The following is a 15,459-nucleotide window of genomic DNA, read 5'->3' as shown; positions in this document are numbered from 1 at the left end:
ATAGATAGATAATGTAGAGATATATATATATATAGATAGATAGATAGATAGATAGATAGATAGATAGATAGATAGATAGATAGATAGATAATGTAGAGAAAGAGAGAGAGATTATTACCTTATTTAAATGAACAAATTAATCAATTACACAACGCCACATTTAAATATTGATGCACATAGTTTAATATTTTACGTAATGACTAACGCACCTGATTTTAACACACCATATTTTTCCTCATCAATTCACATTGAAGAACTTCATTTCACTTAACAACCATTATTTTTCATAATTACAGAAAAAAAGCTGTCCTTTTATCCATACATATAATATTGATGGAAATGCCGGAAAAACAAGTCTCTATTGTTATAGCAGCGGTAAACAGCTGTTGTCCTGTCACCAGCATCTCTCTTTTGTTTTCTTTTTTAATTAGTTTGTAATGTTACTACAAATCTACACTCTTTCCATAAAGCAACCGTTACATTAGATGCTATTACAATTTCATGAATATTCACCAAATAAGTATGTTCATTTAACTAGCTTTGACTTATATTTGCACAAAACATTTTAGCCTTCACGTAGCAGTCACTGCTAATAGAGGCCTTGCGTTCTGGCTTTTAATGCTGATACTATGATGGCTTTAGAAGAAAAATGAGGACCATTCACCTGTGCTATTGATGAACCATCCGAACTACTCTGTATAATCTGCTATAATCTTTCTTCCTTTACCTGTTCGTTAGACCGACCACGATACGAAAAGAAGTAGCAATTTGAGATATGGTGATTTTTGCGGCACATTCTGCCACGTAGCCTGGGAGGGTGATGATGATGAGGAAGTGATGGATCCGTGACACTGCTATACTGCTATAATTATCATTTGATAAAGCTAGTGAATGCAGTGGAAGGCATTGGCAAACATGGTTTGAGTAATGATTCAGTCTATTTCAATATGCCACCCCGTCTTTTACACATCACTCACACTGCCTATTGATGGAGCAGGCCATTATAATATTTTCATAGCAGATTGTGTGTGTGTGTGTGTGTGTGTGTGTGTGTGTGTGTGTGTGGTATTTGACTGATGTCACACACACTCATTCAGAGAAATGTACCTTCGAGCAGAAAGCCGGGGTGGAAAGACTAATGTGTTACTTGGAAAATATTAATCAGCCTGCTACTTTCTTGATGACCAAGACACTGTTCAGATGTTTCTACTCAGATCTTCTGCATATAAATACAATATAGTTCCTGCATCCTTAAAACAGATGTTCACTCACTCTCTCTCTCTCTCTATTTCGCTCTCTGTCTTTGGGGGAAAATCTCATCTGGAAATTGTAGATTTGTAAATAAAACCTACTGCTATAATTATAAATACATTCTCAGGAATCGTATTCACATTATGCTCTCTCTCATACACATTTATAGACTTTTCCAGCTGTGACCTGAATGAGGAGGAATTCTGGTGATGTAACCGTATTGCGGTTTGGGACACGCCCACTTCAAGTATCAGCTTTGCTTCCTGTCAAGGTTTCTTATGTATTCTCGGGAGGTTTTTCTTCTTCACTGTCGCTCTCCAAACAAAACTAAATTGCACTGCAATTTTAATTTATTTCATGTATTGTGTACTCGACTTATGAAAAATTTTAATCTACTTATTTGTTTTATACACAATTTCACCACTGATTACTACTTTTTCTCACTTTGTTGCCTTTAGGACCTTGATATGATGCAGTTTCTCTTTAAACGATCGATAACGGAATCGCACAAAGCGGCGTCTCTGACTTTCTTCTGACTGCACAACTGCTTTCTTGCTCCTCAGAAAAAAACATTAGACAGTATTTCCTCTTGGGTGGAAGAACATGGCAGTTAAGTCGGTGGTGATGGAGTGGGACGGAGTAGAGGGGCAGGAGGTTACACAGAACGTTCGAACGGTGAGAACAAGACAGCAGGTGATTTCGGTCTCTGATACAAGGCAAGGCTAATTTCTCCATGCTAATTATAGCCTCGTGTATCGGCCGAGTCTAGTCAATGGTCCCCTGGGTGAGAGCAACCTGGACTCTCATATCGCTGATGCTACACAAGGGCTGTTCAGAAACGGCTCATTATCAGTCCTCATGGGAACTGGGCTATCTTGGGGACAGACAGAGAGAAAGAAAACATAATGAGCAATTCTCAGAGCTTGACTGTGTTACTGTTAGATAGGTTAGCCTAATCAACGCTAGTGACTGAGACCGTAGGGTTTTCACTGGTTGTAGCTGTAATAAAGTCATTAAATTAAAGAATGCCCCTGAAAAGCCTCAATTTTTTTCTCAGCTCTTAAAGGTGCTGGGTTTGGGGTGTAGAACAAGAATGTTTATACTGAAATATTCAGGAGAATCTTGGAATTTTAGATGCGGAATTTTCCTTATTGCCGTCAGATCAAGAATATTGTAAAGACAGTTACATTTGAATTGACCAGCTGTGGACTGCTGTTTACTGGTTTCTCACTATGTTAGAGAAATCTAACATAGAAGTAATTCCAGGCGTCGCCTAGCTAACGATGTACAAGATGTCAAGCACAATGAGGTTTATCGCTTTGTTACCATGAAAATTGAAGCTTTTGAATCTGATCTATGATCTAATCTGGAGTACAGATGATGAAGCAGGAGAAGATTTAAATTGTAGCAACTACAAGCAAGCAAGTCAAACAACATGGTGGCTTATGTTTTCTACAGTTGTGTACACAAGTGATGATTCGATTCATAATTTCAGTGCGAAAATAAACCACAGACATGACTGAAGGTTGCATCTTTAAAGGTGGGGTCTCCGTTGTTTGAAAGCCAAATGTTGACATTTGAAATCACCAAAACAAACACGCCCCTAACCCAAACGGATCCCACCCCTGTTTAGATAGCTTCGCCCCACACAACTATTATGGCGGAACCTGTTAGGGCAGCTGACCGAGGGGATATTTTTATCAGTAAATGAACTCAATGAGTAATACTATGGTAATACAAATGTGTTTTTGTAGTACTGTGTTGTACCGTGCCTCCTGCCTCAAGTGGAAGAGTTTAAGTATCTTGGGGTCTTTTTCACGAGTGAGGGTAGGATGGAGCGGGAGATCTACAGGCGGATCGGTGTATCTTCTGCAGTGATGCGGTCGATATACCGGTCTGTTGTGGTGAAGAAAGTCGATCTATGTTCCTACCCTCACCTATGGTCATGAGCTTTGGGTCATGACCGATAGGACAAGATCCTGGATAAAGGCGGCCGAAATGAGTTTCCTGGTGGCTGGGCTCTACCTTAGAGATAGGGTGAGGAGCTCGGTCACTCGGGAGGAGCTCAGAGTAGAGCCGCTGCTCCTCCACATCGAGAGGAGTCAGCTGAGGTGGCCCAGGCATCTGTTCCGGATGCCTCCTGGACGCATCCCTGGGGAGGTGTTCCGGGCATGTCCAACCGGGAGGAGGCCCCGGGGAAGACCTAGGACACGCCGGAGGGACTATGTCTCTCGGCTGGCTTGGGAACGCCTCTGTATTCCCCCGGAAGAGCTGGAGGAAGTGTCTGGGGAGAGCAAAGTTTGGGCATCCCTGCTTAGTCTGCTGCCTCCGCGACCCGGCCCCGGATAAGCGGAAGAAGATGGATGGATGGATGGATGGATGGATGGATGGATGGATGGATGGATGGATGGATGTGTTGTACCGTGAAAGGTTTAGCTTCGTTTCACACGGAAGACGTTCAGTTCTCCCCAGTGCTGGAAAGCTGATCCTATATTAACACGTCCTACTTCTTGCCTTATCGTAAGCCTTCCGTCACTTTCTTTCTTTGTTTTTATCCTCCATGTCAATGTTAAAGCCGCTTCCTGCTAATGTCACACATGCACACTGAACACTTTCTCCACCCATATTGACAAGACACGCCTCTTTCTGCTCATTAGCTACACGTTTGTTTTGTTTTTGTTATGTTTGGCGGCCCAACACAGTTTTCTGAAGCATTTCTCAAACAAAGGAGACCCCACCTTTAATGATAAACGTTATGCAAGTCATGCACGGTTGACGATTGCTATCCGTTGAAAGGAAACCTTTTATCTCATTATGAAAGAGGTTTTTATCTGTTTAAACAATTTATTGGCAACAATTCCCCAGAAAGTTGATTGACCTCCTAGCTTTACTAGCTGGGTATGTGCATTATAGCAAGGATTAGTGCAACATTTCTTAGTAGTTTTAAAGAGCTGCAGTATTGCCAACACTGCACTTATTCCTCTGACATCACCCAGTACATCAATTAAAGAGAGAAAGAGTGCAGAAGTACAAACATGCAAATAAATATGAGAAGGCAGAGCAGTAGCGATTTGAAGGTGAAAAGAAATAATATTTAGAGAAAAGGAGGCAGAAAAATGCAGATGAAAAAGTTTCTGCAGGAAAGGACAGAGGACAGCAGTCATGTAGGAAGATCTCTAGAAATGCAGCTTTGATGGTGGGTTCAGGAAGCCCCATGGCCCTGAACCATGGAGCATGCTCGGTTCCGAGACTCTGCACCACACAAGGACTCCTGAAGGATGGTTGCCAAGGGCAACCATGGTAGAGGTATATATATATGTGTGTGTGTGTGTGTGTGTGTGTGTGTGTGTGTGTGTGTGTGTGTGTGTGTGTGCGCATGTAGGTGGATATGTACAGTTTGGATTTCTGAGAGAGGTGAAGGAATTTGTAATTGTGTGTGTGTGTGTGTGTGTGTGTGTGTGTGTGTGTGTGTGTGTGTGTGTGTGTGTGTGTGTGTGTGTGCGTGGTGTGAACACTGACATCAACAGAACATGTACACTTCACAAACAGCATAGCAATGAGGCTTGACTACATGAATAATCTATGTTACTGCTTTGCTTCTCACACACACACACACACACACACACACACACACACACACACACACACACACACACACACACACACACACACACACACACACACGTTTGCATGTCTATCATCTATTCAAGGACATGAGACATCTTAGACATGTAATTACTGGAGCTGTCGCAATAATTAATATAGCCTAATGTGTGAAGTGACACAAGCCACCTCCTGTTCCATTCACGATGTTTGGACACAGAGCGTCGACAAACACAAGAGACCCCAATAATATCTATTGAAAACAGAACAAGGTTCCTCTTTTAAACGAAATAATACACAAACGTGCATCTGTACAATCCTCACAGTTCTCTGCGTCGTCTTTAACATCTACAAAATCACGACATGCCTTTCTTTTTCTGACTCTCTCCTTTACACATGTGTTTATAACATGTTTTATAGCATACACAATGCCTTATAGCACATGATAATCATAATTTGTGTTAATTATATTTACCTGCATGACCGTGATTCATTCGTTGAGCATGGGTATAAGACTCGATGTGTTGTATGACGGCCAAATGTACATGACATGCAAATACGTACATTCATAACATGTTAAGATGCATTGTAGCATTTTTAATAATGCTTACACAAATTGTTAAAAGAAGTGTTTATAATGCATTATATCAGTATTATATCTTCATACCACACCCGTAATACAAACTGGGGCATGGTGATGGGTACATATAAAGACTAATTTGCTTTATGAATCTATTATCAAATGTTACATATGTGTTCATAGATTATGTACATTATATGTACGATCAAAAAATGGATACATACATAATGACCTATGTGTTCATAGGTAATAATGTATATGGCGATCAAAAAATGGATACAGGTATAATAACTTTTTAATACATTCATAGCCTTTTATAATGCATTCATAGGGCATTATATACATTATGAGGAGTTTTGTATGAAAAATCATTACACTTTATAGAACTGTTTATAATACATTATAAGGCTTAGAATACTGTATGTGAAGTTCAGGACTAGCTAAGTTCTTTTTCCTACCACTTTCTGCTGTCCTGTTAACAGTTCATAACGCATAATAAAGACAACTATGTAGTGTAAAACATTTGAATAAATAATTAAAAGGATCTTTGACTGCCTTATGACTGCATCTCGTAACGTGATATAAATGTGTTTATAGTTCATTATAGTTCAAGTGTAACCACATACTGTATAATATTCCAGATCCTATGTTATAGTGCATTATAACATTAGTATCGACAATGTTATTTTATACTGTATTATAATGGGATTTATCCTGATATTATGAAGTCATGTACTCATGCTTAATAAAGTGTGACTCTATGATCTATTAATATAGGCTAATATCTAGCATTATAAAGTATTATGTATACTGTACATTTAAATGCATGATTCATGTGCAAATCATACAACATATTTGTCTGTGAAACGGAATGAAAATCAAAATCAAAATCCATCGAGAAATCTTTCTTTCATTGCGTCTCTGCAATTATTTATCCTCGAGCTTTTATATTTATACAGCATACTGATTTTTTTTTCTCCTCTGACCGAGTTTTGCTAACAGACACCAGGTTTTGTTTGTCAGTGGAACATATGACAATTCAGAAGTTAAACCTAGCAGCTTTTGACTTTCACAAGAAATCCTGGCAGTTAGTCAAACGTGATCTCAACAAATTTTCACATCATTGACTCTGACCCTCTACCAATATTGGTTTCGATCTAGCAATCTGGCTATTTGCTCAGGCATTTCAGAGATTTTGTTCCTTTTTGTAAAAAAAAAAAAAAAAAAGATCTGGCACTATTGAGTAGGGGGATGATTCAGATCAGCAACTTTAATCATGGCCAAGAGTCAAACAAGCTTTGCTTCTGATCCATCAGGCATGCTGGGAAATAGGTTGGGATTATATCATTGCTGACTGATGGAAAAGATGTTCTCTGCTTATCTCTCTTTTTTTTTTTTGGAATTTTTGTTGGAATTTGGTAAAACTGGCTTATTAAAATTCCTGCCAAAAAAAATAAAAAATCCTAACCATTGTTTAAATGCACAATTTTAATAAGTTATTAAAATAACTGAACTTCACATACGATCTTTATATTTGTGGTCCTGTTGCAAACATATTGTCTAATAATTTAAATTATTATTTTCTTTTATTTTTTAAATTTTTTTTTTTTTTTTTTTTTTTAGAATTTACAAAATTAATCTATTGGCAAGCCTATGCATCATGCCACATATTGTTTACTGTAGAAATTTCTTGAATTTACTTTACTGTAAGGGCCTAAATGTTAGAGAGTCTGACTCCTAAACCTAAGGTTGTGGGTTCGAGTCTCGGGCCGGCAATACCACGACTGAGGTGCCCTTGAGCAAGGCACCAAACTTCCCCAACTGCTCCCAGGGTGCCGCAGCATAAATGGCTGCCCACCGCTCCGGGTGTGTGTTCATGGTGTGTGTGTGTTCACTGCTGTGTGTGTGTGTGCACTTTGGATGGGTTAAACACAGAGAACGAATTCTGAGTATGGGTCACTTTCAGTAAGGATAGACGTTAGAGATTATTAGTAATTACATTTTTATCTTTGCAATTTTTATTGTTTCTATGCTTTTGTAAAGCTGCTTTGAGACAATGTCAGTTGTTAAAAGTGCCACACAAATAAATTGAATTGAATTGAGTTAAATATTTTAGTCATCTTGCCCCACTCTTGCACAAATGGATCGTCTTGAAAAAAGTCCTGGAATAAAAGACCAAATTTATATTATATTCAGAAATAGAAGTCGCATGGAGAAAGCCATTGTAGCAATGCTATGTTGGACTGCTGACAATTCTTAGACGCTGTTCTCCAATATTTAGACAATGATGCCAGTGTTAGGGTGACTCACTGCAAAAAGTCAACAGAATAATGCAGAATAGAAGAAGGTGATTTTGGTTTTTCCTTCGTCTTTTGAACTTTGGAGAGCAGAAAAAAATAACTAGGATTCTGCAGAATGAGAATGTAGAGACTAATTTGGCAATGCCAATCAAAATCCACTGGCTGAGGATGCGACAAGCGGGCTGTTCAATGGGGGATAATGAATTGTAGTACACACATCTGCACAGAGTGAGCAGAATTGCGGCTCAGGGACTCGTGACCATGCACGCACCCCGCATCCATCAACTAGAGAGCTGTCTATTAATCACCAGCAATAACTAGACACTCCTCTCTCACAGGATTTGAAGAGGGTCATATACAGCCCTTGTTCGTACTCGTATCTCCCTTCTACACGCGTTTGAAGCAATCACACTTTGCCAATCAGATCTGAGCCAATCATTTGAATAACATCCGAGATGCTCGAAAAATGAGAGTTCACCTGAATACTGCATGTTAAATGGCATGATTATTATTGTGATGTGAATCCCAATCTGTCTTATAAGCAAGTATTCAGAATGTAAGCCCCTTTCACTTATCCTCCAGGCTGGAAAAGAAGACTGACGGATCCCATCAGTTGACTCTGTTCAAAAGAGAGATAAATACTTGTGCCAGGAGTCAAATCCTACAGGCTCTAGCTGTGCTAACTTGCAAGATTAATGTAATTTCATATTGAAAGCTCTAAGCCATTCTTCACTTTTGTTTGTCGCTAACAAAACTATCCAGACCGAATAAATTTCGACTTGTCCAAATGGTTTTCACGGCATGAAGCTTAAAGAAAGGAGTCAATTATTTTGCAGGCTTATTTTCAGAGCTCAGAATAGGGATTCTCAATACAGTGCAAAGTCGGCAAATGTTTAACTGCAAATGTTTAACTGCGGAACAGGAATGACATCGAGTATCTTTGTAGAAATGCCTTTCAATAATAATAATAATAATAATAATAATAATAATAATAATAATAATAATAACAACAACAACAACAACAACAACAACAACAAAAACAATAATAATAATAATAATAATAATAATAATAATAATAATAATAATAATAATAATAATAATAATAATAATAAATAAATAAATAAAATAGAAAACTTGGGAAATGTTAACTAAACAGATTGAGAGAAAGGTGACGAGAGTCTAGTCACTATTTTTTGCTATCCTTCAGGCTCAAAACTGCATTTTTTTTTTACTGCCACTTTTTCATCTGTATCGGCTGACAGTCTCAAATCCGTGGAGGGATATGCCAAACATTTCCATGTTAATTATGTAAATTTAAACAGCTTAGCAACTTGAGATGCAAGGGAGCTGCAATCCAATTATATGAACCAGCAGAGGAAGAAAAAGAAAGGAAGGAAGAAAGAAAGCAGAGACGGTAAAAGGGACATTGCTATTTAAAGGGAGAAAGAGGACCGTCTATTGGATTTAGGCTGCCATTTCAGTACATCAAGAATCTCAGTTCACTGCTCAGTGCTTAAACTCAGGATCGGTTTCTCTAGGTCCCTGTATGAGTGTGTATGTACTGGTGCTGCGGGAAAAGGAAGAAACTAGATTTTCTCTCTCTTTGGAGAAATGATGCTTCAGAGCTAGGCATATAAATTGTGACTAAGTTCCTTGGCGAATGGTAGACATTATAAATTTAATTCATGGATGAGCACTAAGGGATGCCAAGAGCCAATAACGTCAATACAGACTGAGCTGAAGGCAATTGACTGCAATGTGTGCGCCTGTTTGGCAGACACAGATGCTTGATTGATACAGATTATGGCTAAAAGCCGTGCTGAGCGAGAGGATAAAATGAGCGAGCGATAAATGTGGATATGGATGAGAGCAGCACCAGAAGGTGGCAAGAGAATGTTTTAAAAAAAGTATCGTGAGAAACATTAAAGCATGTGGCAAAAACTGAAACATAACACAGGCTATATAAAAAAAAAGGCAGGAATAGTGGAGAAATTAAAAGAAGGTTTATTTGCCAGCTTTACATCATCTAGGCTTGACTGAAAAGTAGTCAGTTGTAAGCAACAGGAGAAGGTTTCAGGTACAAAAGCCATGAATCCTAAATCCATGAATTCTCATCTCCATTGCAAGATTAGAACAGAATAGAGAAGCCTGTAGTTTGTCCCATATACATTAACAGAGTGAAATTCTTTCTTCGCATATCCCAACTCCGGAGGTTGTGGTCAGAGCCACAGGGACAGCCATGACATAGCACTGCTGAAACAGAGAGGGTTAAGGGCCTTGCTCAAGGGTCCAACACTAGCAGCTTGGCAGTGCTGGGGCTTGAACACAGATCCTCCAATCAACAACCCAGAGCCTTAAGCACTTGAGCAAATACTGCCCACTGCCTGTTCCAAAGACTGGCCATGTCTTTAAGGCAGGGGTCAAGGAACCAGCTATTGTTCTACTCACAAGTAAACATTGCCATAACACAGAAAGCTGGATGTAGACTTATACAGTATTTCTAATGAGCAAGCCACTAAAAAAACTCCCTGAGACATGAGCACATGTGGAAGGCACCTTGAGAAGAACCAGACTCAAAAAGGGAAGTTTTCTGGGTGACAGTAAATCATTACTCTTAAAAAAAGCTTCTTGACTGACTTGACTCTTCCACAGCTACAGTATATACTATAATATACTATGAATAGAAGTCAGAGGATGAGCATGGGATTGTCTTTATTATTATAACAACAGTTCGGTACAATCCTGTAGTATCTAGGTGAGATCCACTGAAGCAAAGGTGGATAATTTTGAGCATAATCTTTAGGATCTACAGTACACATAACTTTTTGTAATTCACTTAATTTTATATATATGGTGGATGCTTTTTTTTTTATCCAAACCGAGTTAGAATTGAGTTACAATTCAACTGAGCTGAGCAGAGCCTTGCCAAGGGTCTATCGGTACCAAGATTCAAATGAACAACCTTCTAATTAGTAGTACATCGCTCTAACCAATGAGCCAGAAATTCCCAGTGCTTACTTTGAAATAACTACTACTCCCAGAAAACCGAGGTGGTGCACCTCAATGACTACAAGCAAGTGTTTTGTTTTTGATTAATCACAAAATGTTTTGTGACAATGGATATTATGGCCAACATCCAGCACAATACACCGGCCAATACGCTAGACTTCCCCCTAGAATTTGCTTATATCCCTAACAGTTCCATAGAGGCAATCCTGGCTGCCATACAAACAACGCTATTCTGCTTGAAGAAGAGTAATCGTGAGCCTTCTGAGGATTTATCACAATTCCCTCCTTACACACAACACAACCTTGGCTGGCACAACCTTTACTGATGTTCTCAAAGTCTTTTCCAGAGAGTTGGATTAGGAAAGGTCTTCCACTAGTGGGTCATGGAATCTTTCAAAGACTTGCCCCTGCTCTAGACAATACATCATTGATTCTGAACACTAGCAACACTCAAGGACTTATCCTTATTCAGTGCCCTGTCTTAAGGACTCTTCACAGGACTGGGTAGTAGTAGTGTTGTCATCCAATTTGATGGTTTGATACAAAAGGTAATACCATAGCCTACAGAAGTGATGTATCTGCTGGCTTGCTCGAAGAATAAAAGATTCAAGTCGAGGCAGTCGACTAAAGCACAATAAATCGATGATTGCGAGGAAAGGAGGTTGAACAACTTGTTGGCGAAAGTGGCTATACTTCTTAAGAGCAAGACTATGGGTATGTTGACTATCAGACAGATTTCATAGCAGTTTATAAATGTACCCCTGAATTGAGAACACACAAACTGAGAACAACTCTAACACCCACCATTTACCAATCACAACATCATGAACTCTATAATATATTCTTTAATAAGCTGCCCAGCAGCCTCCTACATATAACAATTCCTCTTTCCAGTTTCTAATGTACATTGCACTGTAATAACAGCTTGCAATATAATAACTGCTTTCACTACAATTGCACTTAATAATTTATATTTATCGCTACATACACGGTCAAAATAGGGTATCTATTTTAACAAGTAAGTACAGTATCTACATACATACGGACGTGAGTTCACAGCTTTTATTGTTTCTCAAGATAAGAAGGGATTTAGATTTCTAAAGGAGGAAAAAATGAACTTGACCTACAACGCCGCTTGAGTGGGCGGCCCACTGAGCTTAATAATACCATAATTACGCTGCTTTATCCACAGTAGCATTGAGTGATTCTTAATTTCAGTCGTTTGAGCTTGAAACACTACAATTGCATTAAAAAGCCTTTCAATGGCAAGAGACTTGATGAAGATCTCCAGTGAGATCTGCAGTGTTACACCTGGTCCCACTACCATGGTCATGGAAACTCTTTCTTACCCTTCTCTCTGATGAAAAGCTTGAAATATCAGCACTAAGCTAGTGCCCCATGGCAGTATAGACTTGAAAGTTACTCAAGGCTTAGTCAGTGGTCCGTTTCAGTTGTGCTTTATCATATCATATATGAGCGTGGGATGATGTTGAATTAGAAAGGTCTGAGAGTGGATACTACCTGGGTACTGTGTGCCACTTCCTTGACCTTAGGTCCTGATGTTAGTGTTAAAATTGCTTAACAAAATGCTGAAAAAGATGCTGTCTCGAGCTTGAAATATGACTTTTATGGGATCAAGACACTTTGCTTTGTAGGACTATTGGCAAGGACACATTTTTACAATGATTGTTTCTCAAACATAATGGAGTCACAACTGAAAGTAAGATTGCCAATCAACCATAGACACCCAAAACTTGGCACACATACAAGTCATTATTTGGGACAAAAGTGTTAATCAGTAGCATAGAAATATAATAAAATGAAAATGTGACCTACCATGGCCCCCACGTGTAAGGAAGGGCATCCTGTTGATGGCAATAGGCACAGTGCCATGTTTGTTGTGAAAATGGTGGACATGGTGAGTCGTGCTAAGACTGGACGAGACTCTAGCTGAAACAGCAGGACCAGGGAAAGCTAGTAAGGACAAGGACAGAACTAGCCTCCATAAACTGTCCCAGAGCACTCTTGGTGGGGCTGCGGGCGTGGTATGTGGGGTGAGTACTAATCCGCTAAGCAAAACAACTGCCCCAAGAGGGAACGGAGAGGGGAGTGGGACTTCCATGCCCTGCCTCCTCATATGATAGAAACAAAAAGACATATCAGACCAATGCAGGATCCATAATTCCTAGATTCCCTGTGAGAAGGGGTGACTTCAGATATCGGCAGTAAAAAAAAAAGAGGAAAAAATTCCTCAAAAAATGTTTACAAAGACACGTTCAGGGCAAAATATCCAATCAAACATATAAGACGAATCCTGCTCCAGGGGTTGCAGCTGTGTATTCCGACGACGACACAATTCTGTATTCCTCCGGAATGTTCTGAAGCTCGACAAAAAAAAACAACAACAACAAAAAAAAAACAGATCCTTTAAAAAAAAAAGTCAAAAACAGAAGGAAAAAAGAAGATGTCCAAAAATAAACAACAATTGGAAGACAGGACCTACAATCAGGTGTTCTCTCATCCAAAACTGACAGCCATGGAAACTAAATGAACTTCAAACATCAGTCATCTGTCTTTATAGGTAATATTTTAAAGCGCTCGGTGTGGCTGCGACACTTGTCTCACCGATCCTCGAGCTCGATATCATGTTAAAGGGACTTCCAATTAACATGCCAAGCAATTATTATCAAGCAAATATCTCCATACTGCATTAATTATTTCATGACCATATACATGACATCAAAGGAAAAAATATATAAATAATAAAAATCTATAAATGAAAAAAATTTGAGGAACAAAATAAAATCTCAATTAAAATGAAAGAAAGATCAAATCTTTGACGACCGAAGAGCAGCCGAATACAGTTTACGATCCTCAGAGGAACGCTGAACACGGCAAAGTCTGCAGCAGAGAAGGGGAGGAGGAGGACGGAACAGCCGTAAAAGCGAGAAAAAAGGAAAAAAATACAAAACGATTCAAGCCGAAACAGACTAACTCTAAGACCAATCCTGTATACTTTTCCTGAGAGATGTACATCTGAACGAGTGCCATCAAGGATGAGAAGACGAAGACAGCCGGATGTCTCCTCTCCGGCTGCTTTGCATCACAACACAAGAGGAAAACAACCTACTCTCCCAGAAGCCCTTCTCCCTCCTGATCTCTCACTATTTTTCCACACCTCCAATGCTGAGGTTTCTTCGTTGCTCAGCAAAAGCTGTGATGATGTGGTGGGACTTTGAGCGCAGGAGGCTCGTGTTGCGCGTGCGGCTCCGAGGCGATCACAGATTCATGAGAGAAGAGAGAAAAATCCGTCCTGGGATGCTGGCTGGAATACATCTGCGAGCGCGAGCAAAACGCAACGGCAGTGAAAGGACACGAGAGAGGAAAAGAGAAAGAGGATGGCAGTACTACGGACGTGACCAGTGTGCCTGTGTTTGTGTGTGTGTGTATGTATATGTGTGTGTGTGAGTGTGTGTAGGTTTGTTGCTCCGTGCTCCACAGCCTCGGTCTCAGACTGAAAGATAGAGCAATGCAGACAGAGAGAGTGAGAGAGAGGGTGGGAGGGAGAGAAACTGAGAAGGAGACAGAGAGGAGGGGGTGACTGGCATGCAGACCTGCTTGCATACACATATAAAGACTGACACACAAACCACAGATTAAAAAAAAATAAAAAATAAAATAAAATAGACAATTAGATATCTTCTGTTTTGTTAGACTGCAATGCTGAATTGTCAGTAAAATACAAAATGAACAGATTGAGATCTCACTTTTATTCTCCTGGTTGCTAACTGTCTCTCTCTCTCTCTCTCTCTCTCTCTCTCTCTCTCACACACACACACACACATGCTTATTCGCACATGGCTGATTTCTTGACAAAATAAATAATTTAGTCTAAAGAACTGAGCAACTTTTCCCCAGTCATCAGTGCGAGTGCCTATATTTAGACAGAGTTTGTATTTCCTTCTTTTTTTTCCCCTCTTCATTACTTTTCTTTCATCCCTCTCTTTTTTTTTGGCAGCACACAGATATTTTATCTGCTTAAGTCCCTTTCCTTTTTGATGTTATGGCTTTCCTACTTAGTAGATATGAAAATGAACAGGCGGAATGAACAGATTTGAAAGAAAAATCCGAGGAAGGTGGGAGATTCAGGGCTACATGGTCAAGCAAATCTGAGAGAGGAACCATTTGTCAAATATACAATCAGCCAATCATGTTGTAGCTGTGGAAATCATAACATCATGCAAGAACAAGTCAAGAGCATCAGTTAATGTTCACATTGACTTTTGGTAGAAAAATGTGAGCAAGGCCTTTAACCACACCAAGGTGTACAACCCTCACTTGTAAAGGGGATGTTGTAGCCTAGTGGTTAAGGTGTTGGACTACTGATAGGAAGGTTGTGAGTTTGAAACCCAGCTATACCAAGGTTCCACTGCTGGTCCCTTAAACAATGCCCTTAATCCTCAGTTGTATTGGGGATGTGGTAGCCTAGTGCTACAAGTGTTGGACTACTGATAGGAAGGTTGTGAGTTTGAATACCAGGTACACCAAGGTTCCTCTGCTGGGCCCTTTTGCAAGGCCCTTAACCCTCAGTTGTATAGAGGAAGTGGTAGCTTAGTGGTTAAGGTGTTTTGGACTACTGATAGGAAGGTTGTGGGTTTGAAAACCAGTTATACCAAGGTTCCACTGCTGGGGCCTTGTGCAAAGCCCTTAACCCTC

General features: G+C 39.6%; 1 protein-coding gene across 19 annotated transcripts in view; it reads right to left on the bottom strand.

Annotated features, from left to right (window-relative positions):
• Positions 1 to 15,459, bottom strand: part of nrxn2b (neurexin 2b) — a 579,761-nt gene that overhangs the window by 141,920 nt on the left and 422,382 nt on the right. For 3 of the 19 annotated variants that reach the window (XM_027135045.2, XM_047816438.1, XM_027135047.2), the window contains exon 1: positions 12,580 to 14,262. The exons of the other annotated variants lie outside the window; for them this stretch is intronic. In XM_027135045.2, the coding sequence (XP_026990846.2) occupies positions 12,580 to 12,901 (322 nt within the window). In that variant the 5' untranslated portion in view covers positions 12,902 to 14,262. Of the gene's footprint in view, positions 1 to 12,579; positions 14,263 to 15,459 lie in introns of those variants that run through there. 19 annotated transcript variants of the gene reach the window in all.

Source organism: Tachysurus fulvidraco, chromosome 7 (assembly GCF_022655615.1).
Source record: "Tachysurus fulvidraco isolate hzauxx_2018 chromosome 7, HZAU_PFXX_2.0, whole genome shotgun sequence".
Taxonomy (NCBI): domain Eukaryota; kingdom Metazoa; phylum Chordata; class Actinopteri; order Siluriformes; family Bagridae; genus Tachysurus; species Tachysurus fulvidraco.
The sequence above is the reverse complement of the archived record's forward strand: the minus strand, read 5'-3'. Positions and strand labels throughout refer to the sequence as shown.